Source organism: Pterocles gutturalis, unplaced genomic scaffold, assembly GCF_000699245.1.
Source record: "Pterocles gutturalis isolate BGI_N339 unplaced genomic scaffold, ASM69924v1 scaffold30078, whole genome shotgun sequence".
Classification (NCBI taxonomy): domain Eukaryota; kingdom Metazoa; phylum Chordata; class Aves; order Pterocliformes; family Pteroclidae; genus Pterocles; species Pterocles gutturalis.
In genome coordinates, this window is record NW_010126601.1 from 1 (window position 1) to 16,059 (window position 16,059).

The 16,059-nt window shown below is 36.2% G+C and overlaps 1 protein-coding gene across 1 annotated transcript; it reads right to left on the reverse strand.

The window, feature by feature from the left end:
* Positions 1-692: 692 nt before the first annotated feature.
* MAK (male germ cell-associated kinase) lies at positions 693-13,928 on the reverse strand (the record flags this gene model as incomplete). The annotated part of the gene is made up of 8 exons (XM_010079039.1): positions 13,568-13,928; positions 11,748-11,802; positions 10,603-10,724; positions 9,473-9,552; positions 7,526-7,658; positions 7,246-7,417; positions 2,805-2,972; positions 693-1,013 (listed from the first exon to the last, which is right to left on the reverse strand). Coding segments are annotated over exons 1-8 (1,152 nt in total), but the record flags the coding sequence as incomplete, so codon positions are not given.
* Between the last annotated feature and the right edge of the window lie 2,131 nt (positions 13,929-16,059).

A 16,059-nucleotide genomic window follows, 5' to 3' on the forward strand; every position in this document is an offset into this window, starting at 1 on the left:
TTCTGTGATTCTGTGATTCTGTGACTTTTATTAACATTCTCTTCAAAAGAAATTAGATTTTAAAGCTGTCCTTTCATGTGGCTGTAGTTTGCTTTCCTGTATATTCTGAATACCTGTTTAACATGGTTTATATTGTAGTTCAGTGGGTGTAAGTGGAAAGCAAAAAGACTGTAAACCAAAGTTTAATATTCATCTTGTTAAACACCTTACACGCTTAGGAATTGGATGAAACGTCGAGTTCCATGTGATTACATGTGTTGCTCACTTTGCAGCTATCTACTAGTAGCCAACAGGTGGTAGTCAGAGAACTACTGTCATAAACAAGACTCTGAGCTGTCCCAGGTATTTTCCTGTGTGAGGCAAGTGAAGTGCTCCCACTTCTCTTACTGTATACTAACAATATTTTTGTGAATTGTTTCTCAAAGGTCAATAAACGATAGATGTTGTAACTACATTACGGCGTAATCATGTCAGTAAAGGCTATTACAAATGAACATACATTGTAGTTACAAGCAATCTATTCTTCTGATTTGCTGTCAAATTTCAGTAAGTGACCAGTTATATCCTTAATTAGTCCCTAAATATCTGTATTTTTTCTAATAAAAAGTATGACAAATTTAAAGGGATCATCTGGTTGAATACAGTAAGAACTTTTAATGTAACGACCTAAGTACTTATTGAAGACAACTTACTGGTGATGAGTTTTTATTGATGGTTGGAAAAAACGGTTGTGCCTGTCGCTGCTGCTGTTTTGGTACTTGCTGGTTAGCTGTATTCTGAGGCAATTGAATTTGCTGGAGAGGCTGGTGGTTAACCTTTGATAAGGGCTGTGGCTGTGTTTTGTCCGGTGCATCAGGTGAAGACAGAGGTTCTGGCTTTGATATAGGTTCCACTTTAGGTAAAGCTGGCTTTGGCTCTGTTGGCTGACCTGGTTTAAGAGGAGTCTGCTTCTCCAGATACTGTGGAGGAGGTCCTAAAACTTGGCCAACTTGAAAATAAGGGTACTTCAAAGCCTGGAGGAGAAGACATAACATAGCAATTTTACTTCGAAAAGTTTACTTTGGTAACCTCATCAAGGATCTAAGCAGGTTTCTGAAGCATTTGAGCAAGCTCTACAGCACAAATGCAAGATGGATGCATCATAAGATCATATGTAAAGTGTGTATTAATAACTGTCCGTTCTGTATTTTAAACTCTTCCCGTCAAATAATTTAGTAAGATGGACCCACTTGTACATGTTATAGCAGTCATGTCCTTTCTTTCCCTCCTTTACTTCTAGGTTTCGTGAAGTCTGTTTTCAGGTGCATTTTACATTCAATACCATTCTATATTAATGCAGTAATAAATTTCAATCTTAAAGCAGGTAGTCTCTACTACCTTTACCATATGCTTTATTACAATGTTTCCACTAACTATGCCTTGGCAACTCAATAAACAGTGCTTTCTTTTTTTTTAAGTTTAAAAAAACAAAAAAATAAACCCCACAAGTGTGATGATTGCCATTTAATATTAATGTATGGGTTTTACAATCAGAGGATGTTAACCAGCAAAGTTTCTCCTTTTTCTTATCACCAGCTTTCCCTGTTGTTGTTCTGTTTTGAAATACATTCACTGTGCTTGCTGTACCTTCATGGTGTTCATTAGGAAACTACAGTGTCTGTCTTCAGGCAGACGTGTATTTCATTCTTTTTCTCTGAACATTTCATGTCCACTGCTAGATGGACAGCATGGACATACCTTACTAACACAGCTCCTCCTATGTCAAAACAACACCTCTGCTACTTCTTCTGGGTAGGATTCTACTCTGTTAGTTCTGAAAGAGATGTTTTGCCTCAGCTGCACTTGAAAATTGCTGCCTTTGTACATGTTTCCAATAAGTGCATTGACCTCTCCCTTTTGGCTGTGGATTACACAACTGCCGCAGCTGCTTCCTTTACAACTCACCAAATAACCAGCAAAAGCTGGTTATTTGCTTTCATAAAGCACCATGCAGTATTCTGTGTAGAGATATATACCAATAGACTACAGTTAGATCTCAGCGACTGTAACAATAGATATGCTTTATAAAGTGAAGAGAAATGGTTGCTCTACTTGGTACCATCTGCTTAACAGCTTCTGAATCACATTACATCCATCTAGGGTAAGTTGCAATATGTCTTTCCTTTCCTAATTGTATTCCCCTTTTATACCTTCTAATTGGGTTGCATTAGGTATGACTACTTGAAAAAAAGATCAGTAGAATGTACTGACATCTTGTGTACTTTAAACACATTTTTTGAAATTAACTTGGAGGAAAAACTGTGACCTTTGTGACCTATTGGTATGTTCTTCACAAAGTTCTTTCCTTATCACTTATTATAGTTTATATCCCCTCTCCAAGTAAAAATAATCCTTAGCTCTTCTATACTACATTCCATCTGCAGCTTCACAACAAGCAAGGCTTGTTTTTCAGTATCTCCCTTTGTACAGATGGGGGAGGAAAATGAAGGCAGCAGAATTGACTTGCAGTTACAGTTCAGGAAACTTGTAGCTCAGATTTTTCTTTCTCCTGTACAGAGAAAGTTTTACAATGTGCCAATACAGAAGACAACATTGCAGAAATAACTGAAGAGTTTATTATGTCTGCTGAGACAGGTTTAGAACTTTCTCTCCTCACTACTCAGTCTCATTCCCACCAAAGTGTTCAAAATGAGGAGATTTTTCTCTGGCCGTCAGTACTATGACACTCAATTGGTTTCTGTATCTACAATTTTTTAACAATGCAAGAAAATTCAGTCTTATACTTAATCATCAGGTACTCAAACCTGACTTGCTGTAGGTCTCTTCTTCGGATTCCAGTTCAGCATATCACTCATAAGCTGTATTGCTTCATTGCTTGCATTTGGGATTAGAGTTTTTAGGCTTATAGGGACACATTGTGGGAAACGGAAATTCATGGCAGAAGCAAGGTGGTATCCTTCTGGCCAGTCACTCTGTTTCAAAGGAAAGAAAAATGAGTACCAAAAAATAACAAAGACTATATATCTTTGAGGCATTAAATCAAATTTAATCTTATGCAGCTTGAGTCATGCTTGGTCTGCATAGCTCCTTCCTATATAGTGGCTAACAGGCATTAAAAATTACAATTGTTACACCACCAGTGAACACAGAATCAGTCTCCAATGGCAGTCCTTCTCAAGCTCTCCTGTGGGAAAAGGTGGAACCTTCATTGTGGTCACCACACTTGGACATATTCTGTCTGAAGAAGAGAGTGCAGCAGTACCAGGAGCAGTACCAAACATCCCACCTACCACAGAAATGAGCTCAAACAGCTGACTTCAACATACCTTCTTTATGGGAATAGCAGAGGTGAGGCCCTTCCACCTAGCATACCATGGGTGTGTAACCATGCCTATGCAATATACCACTGATTCCACCATTAAGACAATCAATGATTAAGTTACAACTAGACAGTACTGCAACAGGAAAAAGCCACGACCACCAAACAAAAACTTTTATTTTTGAATGTTTAACTTGCAAAAAGTAAAACCTGAAGTCCTTAGTTCCTTGATAACTGCATTGTTTCAATACAGAATCACAGGATTATCAAAGACCTCAAGAGAACATCTAGCCCATGCCCTTGCCCCTAGTTCCTGACAGGTACTAGTCTAAAAAGCTTCCAGTTTCCAGCACTCCACAACCACTACAAACAGTCTATTCCAGAGCTTAATTGTTCTCAAAATTATAAAAATGTAGGTTTCTCTTGCAGCAATGCAAGGCCATTGTTGAGTGTGCTATCATCCATGGATACCAAGAACAGCTATTTCTTTTTTCTCTCTAGAGCACCCTTTTTATATATTAAAAGGTATATTTCTTCTCCTTTCTTCCAGTCTTCCTTTGTATAGGCTAAAGAAGCCGAAACAATTGAATTTCTGGGTCTAGGCTTTTAAAGTTCTTCCTCTTCTCTGGACTCCAGTTTTTCTCTCTTGAAAGGCAAAACTTGTAACTGGACATAATACAGCAAGTTTAACAGGAAGACTTGTTCATATGTTGGTGGACTGTACTCCTTTCTCTACACACTGGTATGGTATTTGCTGCAAAAGAAACCAATGCACTACATATAGCTCCTACATCCTCTTCTACAGACATGTGAGCTGGATGGTTATCCCCAGAAACATATGTATATATACATATGTATATATGATTATTGCTGCTTAAGTACAGCACTCCGCACATGACTAAAGAAATTTTTTTAAAACTACATCTCCAATTTTGTAAGAAACTCTGAATTCTAATCTTGTCTCCTAATATACTCAGTCCTTCCCAACTGCCAACTTAAGAAGTAAAATCTATTCCATCAGAAGGTCTGTAATACTGTGGTGGGTTAGCTTAACCCATGACAAATACAATTTAAAAATTTCATCAGCTGCAGAACCATTCAAGTCCTATTCGATCTTTCTTTCATTTTGAATGTGAAACAGTAAAGCTTACTTTCTGAATACGGCTTTCCGAACAGGTATGTACTTATCATGCAGTTTGTTTACATAAATATGCTGATGAGAATGTTATGAGGGACAGCACCAGAAGCCTTACTGAAGACAACGTATGATATTAGTTCTTCTCCTCTATCCACAAAGCCTGTTACACTGCTACAGGAGTAAATGGGATTGATTTGATAGAATCTGGTCTTAAGATATCATGTTAGCTATTACTCATCTTTTTATGTACATCAACAACATACAGTGTCAGCTCTGTTAACAGTCTATGGTAATCACAGAACTAAAATATAATTATAAACCAAGTGTGGTTAAAATAAGTCTCAAGACTTCAAGGGACTTCCAATTCCACCTCAGAGAATAATTTGTTCATTTAAATTAATGGAGGTAGACTCTCTCCTCCTCTGCTGCATCTCCCTCCTTTATTGGAGTTGGTGATGTTCTGGCTGCCAGAGGTAACGATAAAGAACGTTTACAACGAAGTTGCAAGGGCTGGGTGTTGAACTGGTGAAGTACAGGGATAGGATGAAAATAGTAAAAGTGCAAAAATGAGAAATACATTTCAATTTATAAAAAATTATTTAAAGTGCCATTGCCAACCTTCAACTAATGAAAATGCATTTAATTAATCTCTCCTTTTCAGATTGTCTAGTGCACCATCACTGTGAGTACCGGAATGGTGTGACTTATTGCTTTATTTATAAAATAAATAAAGCAACATTTTATAAATAAAGCAACTTCATTCACAAAATAAAGCAAAATAGTTGCCTATCACTATTTAGAAAAACCCAAACTCACAGAAGGCATTAGTATGATGGACTTAAACAAAGGAAGGCAAAGTGGAATGAAGATAGCTTCTGGGCATAATTCCTGTAATTCCTCATTGCAGGATAATGGAATAAATGAAAATATATGTCTGAAAACAATACTGTTTGTAAAACTATCTGCAAAACCAGACTATTAAAATAACTGCTTATGTTTTTCAGAATGAAGGAGGTACCTCACTTGTAAAAAATGCATCATTTGCTATGATAATTTCTATCATCATATTTAAGTACTCTTCTTACACTGTGATCTCCCTGAAGAATGCCTTAGCATTGTTGTAAGGACATAAAATTCCCAAGTCTTCCAGGCAGATGACAAGGGCACAAAGGAAGTAATTACAGCTTCCTGATCCTAGAGGGCTGATTTAGTGTCTTCCCTTAGGGTCTTTAGAAGAGGCTACAGTTTGCTCCGAAATACTCAGCTGGTAACTCTCCCTGCTTTCCCAAGCAATCAGCTTGCTAGTCAGGGAACGACAGAGGGTAAACAGTCATGACTTGCTTCTGTTCAGCTACTTACAACATTAGAGAAAAACCACAGCAGTCAGCTCAGCACTGCTCTGCTACTACACGCAGCGAGAGTCTCTCTCTGATCTCCCTGCACTTCTAGAACTTATATATGCTATACATTGGAAATGTTCCAGAAGCTAGTATGTTGCTCTCTTTCACAGATATTCTTAATATACATCAAAATATTTTTCTTACTATCCTAGACTTGTGAGCTGCTTAAAAAACTTAACATCTGTGTTTGAAAACTCAAGTCTTAAAATACCGCTCATATTACACAGGACTTCTAATGCACAGTTGTCATAGCAAGCGCTGTTTTACACATCATAGCAGTTTTCACTTAGTCTTCTAGACTCAATTTTTACTTCCACAACATATCATCTATAACTATCCACCTCTGACCTTTTCCTCTCTGCTCTGGCATTGAGTTTCCACCTGTTTCACAGTATGTTCTGTTGGATGTTTTCCCACCACTTCAAGATCTGCATCTTCCTAGCTAAGCTTAATCTATTTCTGTTTTAAGATTTCTGTTCCTCACTTCGGTATTGATAACAGCTCCTTTACTGGACAAGAATTATGTTTTACTTTATATCAGTAGAACATCAATGAAAGAAATCTATGTTTTTCTCTCCCACCCTCAGGTTTTCCAAGTTCAGTCAGTTATTTCACAAAGCTCCATTTGTGCCCATAAAGTACTGATAAGCATCTGCCATCTCTTACCGTATTCTCAAAAAAATATTTATATTACATGGTCTTTTCTCAGTTTATTCAAAATCTTGAAGGTGAACATTCCTTTCCAATTGCATACATTTTTATACACACTACCCAAACTTTCCTTGTAATTTTTAACATATTTAGCCCTTCCAGAAAATAACTGAAAATAATTGTTTACTCTCTAAAATATTGCACATTTTTCCTCATTTTTTATTGCTAATAATATTTTATGAGACATCTGTGTTTGAGATCAAATGTTTCCTTTATTATGCTTTAGAAATAAGAAAAGCATAATTTGTCTTGTTTATGGTGTCTTCCACAAGCTCCAAATTCTGGGTGCCAGCCTAGAAGAATTACTCTTTCAGGAAAGGAAAACAAATCAACTGTGGCAAAATGAAATTCCAGGAGACTTCTGATTTTCTTTCCAATATGCATAGCTTTAAATTACTAAACTAAACAATTTTATCTGGCTTTCGTCAGAGAAGAGCAGGGCTACACATAATGGCATGATACACAACGGATGCTAATATACAAGAGACTAGCATTACGTGCCTTAATAGAACCTTAAAAGAAATACAGTTGAGAAAGCCTGAAGTCTGCAGGAAATTACTAAAACAATAATTTATATGTATGTTCTGAAAGAGCAGTAACATTTAATGTTTTATAAGAATTTAACTTAACTTTTTTTTTTTTAAATACTATTGTGTGAGTTTTTCAAAAAGTCTTACCTTCTTCGGAGTCCCTAATACTTGGCAAATTTTGAAGATTTCATCTACTTCACTTGTGCCTGGGAAAAGAGGTCTCAGTGTGTACAGTTCAGCCATTATGCTGCCAACTGCCCACACATCAATAGGTGAGCTATAAATAGATGATCTTAGCAAAACTTCAGGAGCACGGTACCTATGAGAATGGAAAGAACTAATAGATAAATCAAAATAATAGATAAATTAAAATTGTAAGAAAAAGGTAATGAGTTAAGATAATGTATTAACTCCTTAATATACCTACCACCTGGTAGAAACATAATCTGTATAAGGTGGCTGAGATCTTAGTTCTCTAGCCAAACCAAAATCTGCTATTTTCACAAGTTCTGGTCCAATACAGAGAAGGTTTTCAGGTTTCATATCTCTATGAAAAAATCCTATAGAAGATCAGAGAGAACAGAACAGTGAATTACTGTGTCATCACTTCTTAAACAGCAGCCTTTTAACAGAATAACCAAAAATTTACTTTGGGATGTTGTGGAAGAATATAGCTATTTTTTTTTTTTAATTTTTAAATTCAGAATAAGTGAATGGTAACCCTCACCCTAACAAGCACACGCATTTTCCCTCCAGCAATTATTACACCAACTGTTCTTAAATTAACAGATGTAAACTGTCATTAACACACTAAGGAAAATTAATTGGCTATTGCAGTGATATCAAATAAACCCATTTCAGAATGAAATCATTTGCAAAAAACTACAACTGCTTTGTTGGTTTTGGATAACGAAAAAATGGGCACCTGGCACTCTTTCTTGATCTACAAAATTCCTTGAACTATTTTTCACAAGTTTATTTATCATTGTGACAATGATTTGTAGATGCAGGTGTATAAGAGAGATGAAAATTCTGGTCGGGAATGCTAATATTGGTAATGCAGGCACATAGTTTCTTTAATGCTTACTGTTGGCTTGAGTACCTACATACCTGGATAGCTGTTAAGTCGCTAAGCAAATCAATTCTGCTGTTTAATTGGTGTACACAATGGTTATAATATAAATCAGTTTGATTGAAATTCACTTGCTACAATAAAGCATTCAAGTTCTGCATGCAGAAACTGACAACCACTGTAAGAAATTGGCTGAAATTATCACAGTGAAATGTAAATTTTCAAATTTATTATACATGTCATTCCCAAACAATTATGGTCAAAACAAATATTAATATAACAACTTTGAAATGGCAGTTTTTCTTAAATTCTGATTTTCTCATTTATTTCATGTAGAAATTACAAAGGAAAAGAGGATGCTAATAATCAGTGAACAGTATATTATCTTGAACAGAAAGACATGAAATGGCAATTTCTGGGTATTTTATAATATTGAAGAGAACTAATTAATTATTTGAATTCATCAACAGGCCTTGCCAGGGTACATGAAAGCCAATCAGAGATCACTGGGAACATTGTTTCTTATTTTTCAGCTAATATTTTGTCGTCTTTGGAAAGTTTTAAGGATGGTAATGTGATGTGAAGGACAAGTACAAAATAAAGGAGTTGAACAAGAGTAAATTACTAGTTTTTTAAATGCAAAGGAGCTTAATACCAGTATTTCAGAATGCAGTTTGCAGACAGATATTAAACATGAGCACTATGATTCTAAAAGTTTTGTAAATGCTGTGAAACTACTTCTTGTTGTGAGCACATAGCACCTCTTATTTAGACTGTGCTTGTAATTCTTAGAAAAGTCCTGTCTCTTAAAATATTTAAATCCAGGCTGTATTTGACAAGGAGACTGTTTGAACTTCTAAGTGAACAAGTTATTTTAATTTTTTTTTAGATGTAGGGTATCATATTAGTTATAGTATCTCAAGACAGGAGAAACTGCCATCTGTAAAGTATCAATGCTCCTTAAATACATCTTTTTGAGGAAACAGAAATACACAGTATAGCACAGCATACATGTTTCTTTAGTTTGTTTATTCATCTGGTAACTAAGATGGCAAAAAGTACTAAACAGTGTATGAACAATACCCAATGCTTTCAAAAAGATAGAGGAAAATCTGATTGTAAGAAAACAAAGTGTGGCTTCAGGTATGGTTTAAAAATGCACCATACTTGAAACAGATAAAGAATAGTTTTTATTAGAGATAATGAATAGCCTTTGCTAGATATTTTTATTCATGTTATTACTGTGCATTATCTTATTTTCTAAAAAAGTGCTACACAGTTAAACTCTAGGTTGAAACCTACCGTGTTTATGGATAAAAGCTAGCCCTTGTAATATCTGATACATCATGTTTCTGATGACTGACTCAGGGAAAAACTTGTTTCTGTGAAGAAACAGATGAACAACTTCACATAATTAAAAAAATAATGTATTTTCAAAACATATGTATTTCCTTTGCACAACACATCATGAACAGATGAAACCAGACCAGTCAAGTCTTGCACACGAAGTAAGACAGATGCAACTAGCCCTCATCTCAAAACTCACTTGCTGCCAGGCCGTAATTTCACTCACTTTAAGTGCTGCAGAGGGACTTCTCTGCAGAGAGGTCCATGACCCTCTTCTGCAGAAGCTGGTTGGCCCGCAGTGTGCTTGAACATGGAACGCATGGTAACGTATCAAGGAAGACAGCGCACAGCGCAGCACTGGGGTAGGTGTGCTACACAGTGGTACCCTTAAGGGAACCCTGATTGACAGCAATCCTTCTCAGCTGTCAGGTAATGTTGTGCTAATATCACTAGCAGCTATCTCAGGATGCAAACTTAGGAATTTTGCACATTAGGAGATAAAGGTGCATGACAACGCCTGAAGGGAACACACATTAAAGGCAAAAGAACTCAGCAAAGAAAAACACTATTGACAAGGCAGGTCCTATTCCAAAGTCCATCTTGCAAGCCTTGCTATGTACTGTTTGTCCAAGATTGCAACATCACACAGTCCATCAATAGGTCTTTTTTATGCGCATGCATGCATGTACATGCAGGTGACCATCCCCACTTTAAGCCAAATCCATGAGCAAAAGCAGAATGAACACTGTTTATCCAATCCTTCATACTTTAAAGTGAAGTCTAATAAATTAAAAAAAAAACAACAGGATTTGGAATTTCTCTCATGGCTCTACACACCAAAGACATGCAAGCTATCACGTTAACAACTGAACAAACTGTTATTTCCAAAATCATTACAATATGCAACACTGTAATGCAGGGCAATGCAGAATTCTACCCTGAGATAAGCGGGTGCAGCAATTCCTGTTCACATCAGTGGGGCTGCAAGAAGAGCCAAAACCAGAAATTCCAATGTGTTGCTTCAAGATAGCATAAGAATCATTAAACAAAGCATGATAGCACACTGTTCTGTGAAAAAGACATACCTGTCCTTCATTAACTGATAGAGATTTTCCTTCATGTATTCAAATACAAAGTAAAGGTGGTCATTTTCTCGTATGACTTCTTTCAATTTAATTACATTGGCATGATTTAGCTTCTTCAGAGACTGTAACAGAGCAAAATACAGGTTCAGATAACTCAGCAGTGACTTTGATTCCTGATCAGGACTAAATTTTTAACATGTAAAAGTTTCTAGCACAGAATTTACAAAACATGTCCATCTAATAGTCTGTATTTATCTTGGAAACTCAGTTTCAAAGAACAAAAAAATAGCATTTTGATTTAATTTCAAAATCAAGGCAGCAACAATACTAATAGTAGTTTAAAATTTCTATTTCTAGGGTTTACATCATAGCTGAGGTAAAGATTAACACAAAAACCTAATTCCCTACAATGAAACACAGTTCTGAAGCTATACCATCCCTTGCTCACAGAACTGAATAAGGGAACCCAGCAATTTTTCTGTTATGAAATTTTCATGAACAAGTGTTCCCTTACAGGTGTTGTTTTGGAGATACTGATTACATGCAATCTCCGATAAGTTAAACCTAAAGTATAGATACGCAACTCTTTTGTTAGGGAGTTTTGTATATACAGAAAATCAGATGCCCAAAACATGGGATGACTTAGAATTTAAGCCCAGGATTGCAAGCATTATTCTATCATTTGGCTACCCAAAACTCCCAGTGTTTTCTACTAGTTCCCCCAATACAAAAAAATAAGGGCTGGATATACACCTAGAAATCTGCCAGTAAAATGAAACAGCAGGATGATACAACACAGAAATACACACACACACTCAAAATAATTTTCTTCATCTTCACTCAAAGAGAAGAGGCATGGCTATAAGACATTACACACACACACACTCTAAATAATTTTCTTCATCTTCTGTCAAAGAGAAGAGGCATGGCTATAAGACATAGGCACTGCGTGAGAACAGTGGGATATTCCACAAAGCAGTGGGAGCTCTAGGAGTGCCAGCAGCCCAGGCTTTTGTGCAATCTGCCACCCTCATTTAAAGAGTTTACAGAGTTTGGCCTTATGCTTAGACATTGTAGGTGCCCTTTTCCTTCATGCAAACCTAACCAGACACTAATTTTTAAATGTGGTACGTTCACCACTTTACCTTGACTTCTCTCAAATTCATACATTCATCCCATGAATAGAACTTTCTTTTCATTCTGAAATACAAGTCCAAGATAAAGTATTTTCAGTGAACAGTACAGAATTATTTTAGAACAAAAAATCTAAACACGTTATTTTCCAAGTGCAGCATTAGTTGTATTTTGAACTCAGTTCAAAACATTCTAGAATATCCATCAGCAAAATAATTTAAAACAAACTCTTAGAATTGCTAGAAATATAAGTGTCACTACAAACATATTTTTTAGAGGAGGAGTTAGCCAGAGAGACCGTGATACTCCAAGGTATTTATAAAAGCATCAGGGACACAAAATCCCTTCGTATAATTTGAATTGTGCTCTTAATAACAAAACAAGCAACAGTCACACTGCACATAAAACATGGATACTTGAAACCAGAAAAATCACATCTTTGTTTCCAAGTTGCACATTCTAGGAAAACAAGAAAATGACATTTTTGAAATCTGCAAAATATCTTGACTGCAGCTTAACATTATAATTTACCATCTGACTTGATTAGTCATTTTTACAAACCTGTTCCAAGGATTAAACACCAACCAAATAAAAATGGTTTCATCTTTTCAAGCAATACTAATACATATAATAGTCTCTAAACTAATCCTTATATATAACAGTGTAATACATTTATTTGTACGTCTTGAATAGATACAAACATGAATATTTGGTGTTGCTCAGGTCTTGGGACAGGGTTGTAAATGCCATGTTATTTGCTGTGTTCCTTCTAGCACCTAGAGCAACACGACTTAAACCCAAGATTTTAATTTAAAATAAACTCCTCTTCAACCAAAATTGTCTCCCTCAAATCCCAAACTTAAAAATCACACAAAAGAATTCCAAATCTTGAAATCATGAGAATGAAAAACACTTCCCACAAAATATTGTTCCTTTTCCCTAAAAATAATTAAAATAATCACTTGCAGATTTATTTTTTTTTTTAGTTTAGCTTAATATTATTAACCTAGGTAACAGCCCTAGCAGTATATGGAGAAACCTCAAACTCTCAGAAGTTTCTACAACAAAAGTCAGTCAATTATATTACAGTTTTTTTTCTGCACTAAATCCATAAATGGAGAAAAAAAAAATATCTCAGCAACATGCCATTTCTGGTATTTCAACTTACGCTTTACATCCTGCTTGCAATTCTGTAGGAATACAAGGGGAATTTCCCCACTCCTCTCATACAATTTCTGTTGTTTAGTAATAATCTTTATAGGAAAGCATGACAACGCTGATAGTTATGCACAACACAACTTTATTAGATCCAAGGAGACAGCTTTTATTTCCCTGACCAGATTGTTACCTGGTATTTATGACTGTAGCAATATTTGAAACTTAATACAGGGCCTAAAAAGATTTAGTTGGGTGGGAAGGTATTTCAAATCTATCCCTTAAAATGGGTATTCTTACAACCCATATAAATAAACAAACTCCCTAATTAATCAACTGCACACTCAGTTTTGCTTTTCCTTTGGTGTTAGCCTAACAACATTTTTAGAAAGAAGCCGGCTCGAACTGAACAAAAGCAGCATGGAATTCTACAAGCCAAGATAAATCAGCAACTTATACAAACTGCTGTGTCTCACAATGGATCTGTTAGCTGAAGTCTGACCCCCCATCACCTTGTTAAGCATCTTAATTAAAAAAATTAATTTTGTTATGTTAATTTCCTTGAAAAGGAACATTTTTTTTTTCCAGTTTACACAGATGGCAGACAACACTAACGTTAAATGTGAAAATCTCTGAGCTTCTGCGAGCACCTTTTCTATATTTAGATATTACATACCTTTTGATAGCCACAAGTTCTCCTGACTCGTTGCTCTTCCCCATCAACACACTGCCATAGGTCCCATCACCTAGTTGTTTCATGATTGTGTAACGGTTCATTTTATTTATTTTTTTTTAAGACCCAGATAGCCAAAATCTTATGAAATTCTAAATCTTTTCTGTTTTATTAAAGGATTCTATGCTTTTTGATTTTCTTAGAGAAATCTTCTTCCAGACTGTTTTACACTGGTGAATGTCTTCTCATAATGGAGCAGGATAGTCACTAGTGTCCTCCAAATTACAGCTACTTTGAAATCCAGATATAACATTTAAGAGACAGAAGAAGATGGTCATTCTCATGTAGATCCTTAAAAAAAAAAGAATAGGGAAATATATAATTTTACAGTACTTTAGGAAAGAGACGCTCTACTATTTGTACCTAACGATAACACCCCCCAGATCTGTATGTGTTCTTTAAATAGAATAGAAATGTGTTCTTTAAATATAACTAGTTCCTTTAAATCCTTCAAACCACAGAAGGTGCCTAGTCTGAATTAGCGTTAGTACACAGGAACTGGAGAGTAAAGATTCCTGTCATAATTCCCTAGAACCAGAGAAGCGTGTTTAAGGTTGGAGTCCTCTGATGGAACTCATTCTTAATTTGCAGACAGCAGCAGGTTCCTAATCTGTAACGAAGGCAAAGATGAAGTTTGGGAAAACAGAAGAACCCAAGATGTTACAGGGTGCTATGGTAAACCTAGGGTCTGAATGCTGTGGTTTGGATCGGTAGCGTAAGCAGGCTCTCTATGCTTAAGGTTAGCGAGGAATGGAGGTGAGGAAGCAAGGTAAATGCTGCATTCTTCACCAAGGTAAATCAAGCTCTTATAAATGTACTCCAAAGTTCACAGAATTCTTAGCCTATAGCTGCAGTTAGAATTAGGCACACTCATGGCTGAAGAGTTAACTTTTCAGTTTTACAAGGCCTGCAGAGAGAAGTACAGAGCTCACATGCTTTGATACGGGAGACTAGATCTGAATTATCATTTGGAAAAGAATTTGCATTAAGCAATGTTGAATCTTCATCTCTGAATATACGTAAACCTTAATTCGAATCCTGATCCAAACTTGAATCTGAACCCTAGCTTTTGTTACATGCAATACTATCCGTCACCAACACTTCAGCCTGTTCTCACAGCTCCTATGCACAAATCCTAATTCTAACCTTAACACCAGCTGCCTGCTAGACCCAATCCTAAAAACCCATGTGAAGGCACTTATGCAAACTCACAATGGTCATCCACTTATTTATGCAGGTGTAGGAAAAACTGGCAGCCCAACCACTGTACCATTTATTCACTGCAACCCAAATGCTGACACAAACCAACCATTGGCTGCTAACCGTATTACAACATCCTCTCTACCTTTTGCCTCTGCTCTCTGAAAATGCAAAATAAAGCTCAAATCAACTGGCATTCACTGTCAGCCTACCTCTATGGGAAATGCAGAATTCAACATGCATCTAGTCCTTATCCTTATGCCAGAATTAGCTACAAGCTACTAGGGCAGTCCAAACAGATTAAGAAACTCAAAATTCAGCTGGTAACAAGCCTCAGGATGAGATTTACAGGCCCAGCAAAATTCAACAATAAAAACTGGCCTCTTAGGAGCGTGAACACGGCATTCTTGAGCAGACTAGCCTGCCGTCTAAAGGAAGCATCTGCCCGGACAATACACCAACGTTTCTGAACTGTTGTTACTTGAAAGGCTCCTTCCTTGGAGAAGTCACAGCGTGCACCTTGTTACTGTTGCTTCTGTTACCAGGGAATAATCTTACATCGGCCGTCAAGATGTCAGTAACAAGTGACCTAGTGGACGTATCAATGTATAATCTTTGCACCAGACATCCACCAGTTTGACAGGGAAAAACATAAAGAAGTTTTTCTCCATTCACAAAAAAAGACATCGCTACAGTAAAATAAGATTGCAGGTTAATAGCATATTCCATAACAAAGCTAAAAACCAGATGTAACAAAAAGTAACAGTCATAGACAATTCAAACTAGGACTGGGTTTTAAATTGAACTTTCATACATATTTAAGCCTATTGTTTTTCTCAGAATTCATTTGCCCGCGTGCACTCTAGTCTTTCATCCCGTGAATAATGCCATTTCTTCAACAAGACTATTTTCACTCTAGTAATAAGCAGACGATCGAGTGTTTACGCCAAGATATGTACTACATACATATCTTGCAAGTTATCAATTGCTAATTTTTTATATATTAAAATAACATGAAAATTTTTCTGAAAGTTTTCTAATACACATTTAAAACACAGTATCTGCATATAAAGCATCAGCAATAATAAACTGTGTAGGCATTTTGTCTATAGGTGTACACAGACATATAACATGAAGTTTAATGTAACAGGATTTGGGTGCCTGCATTTCTCTGCTTCAACAAATGTCATTGTGCATTGTCCAAGACACAGTTTTTGGAGCGGGTTCAGCAATAT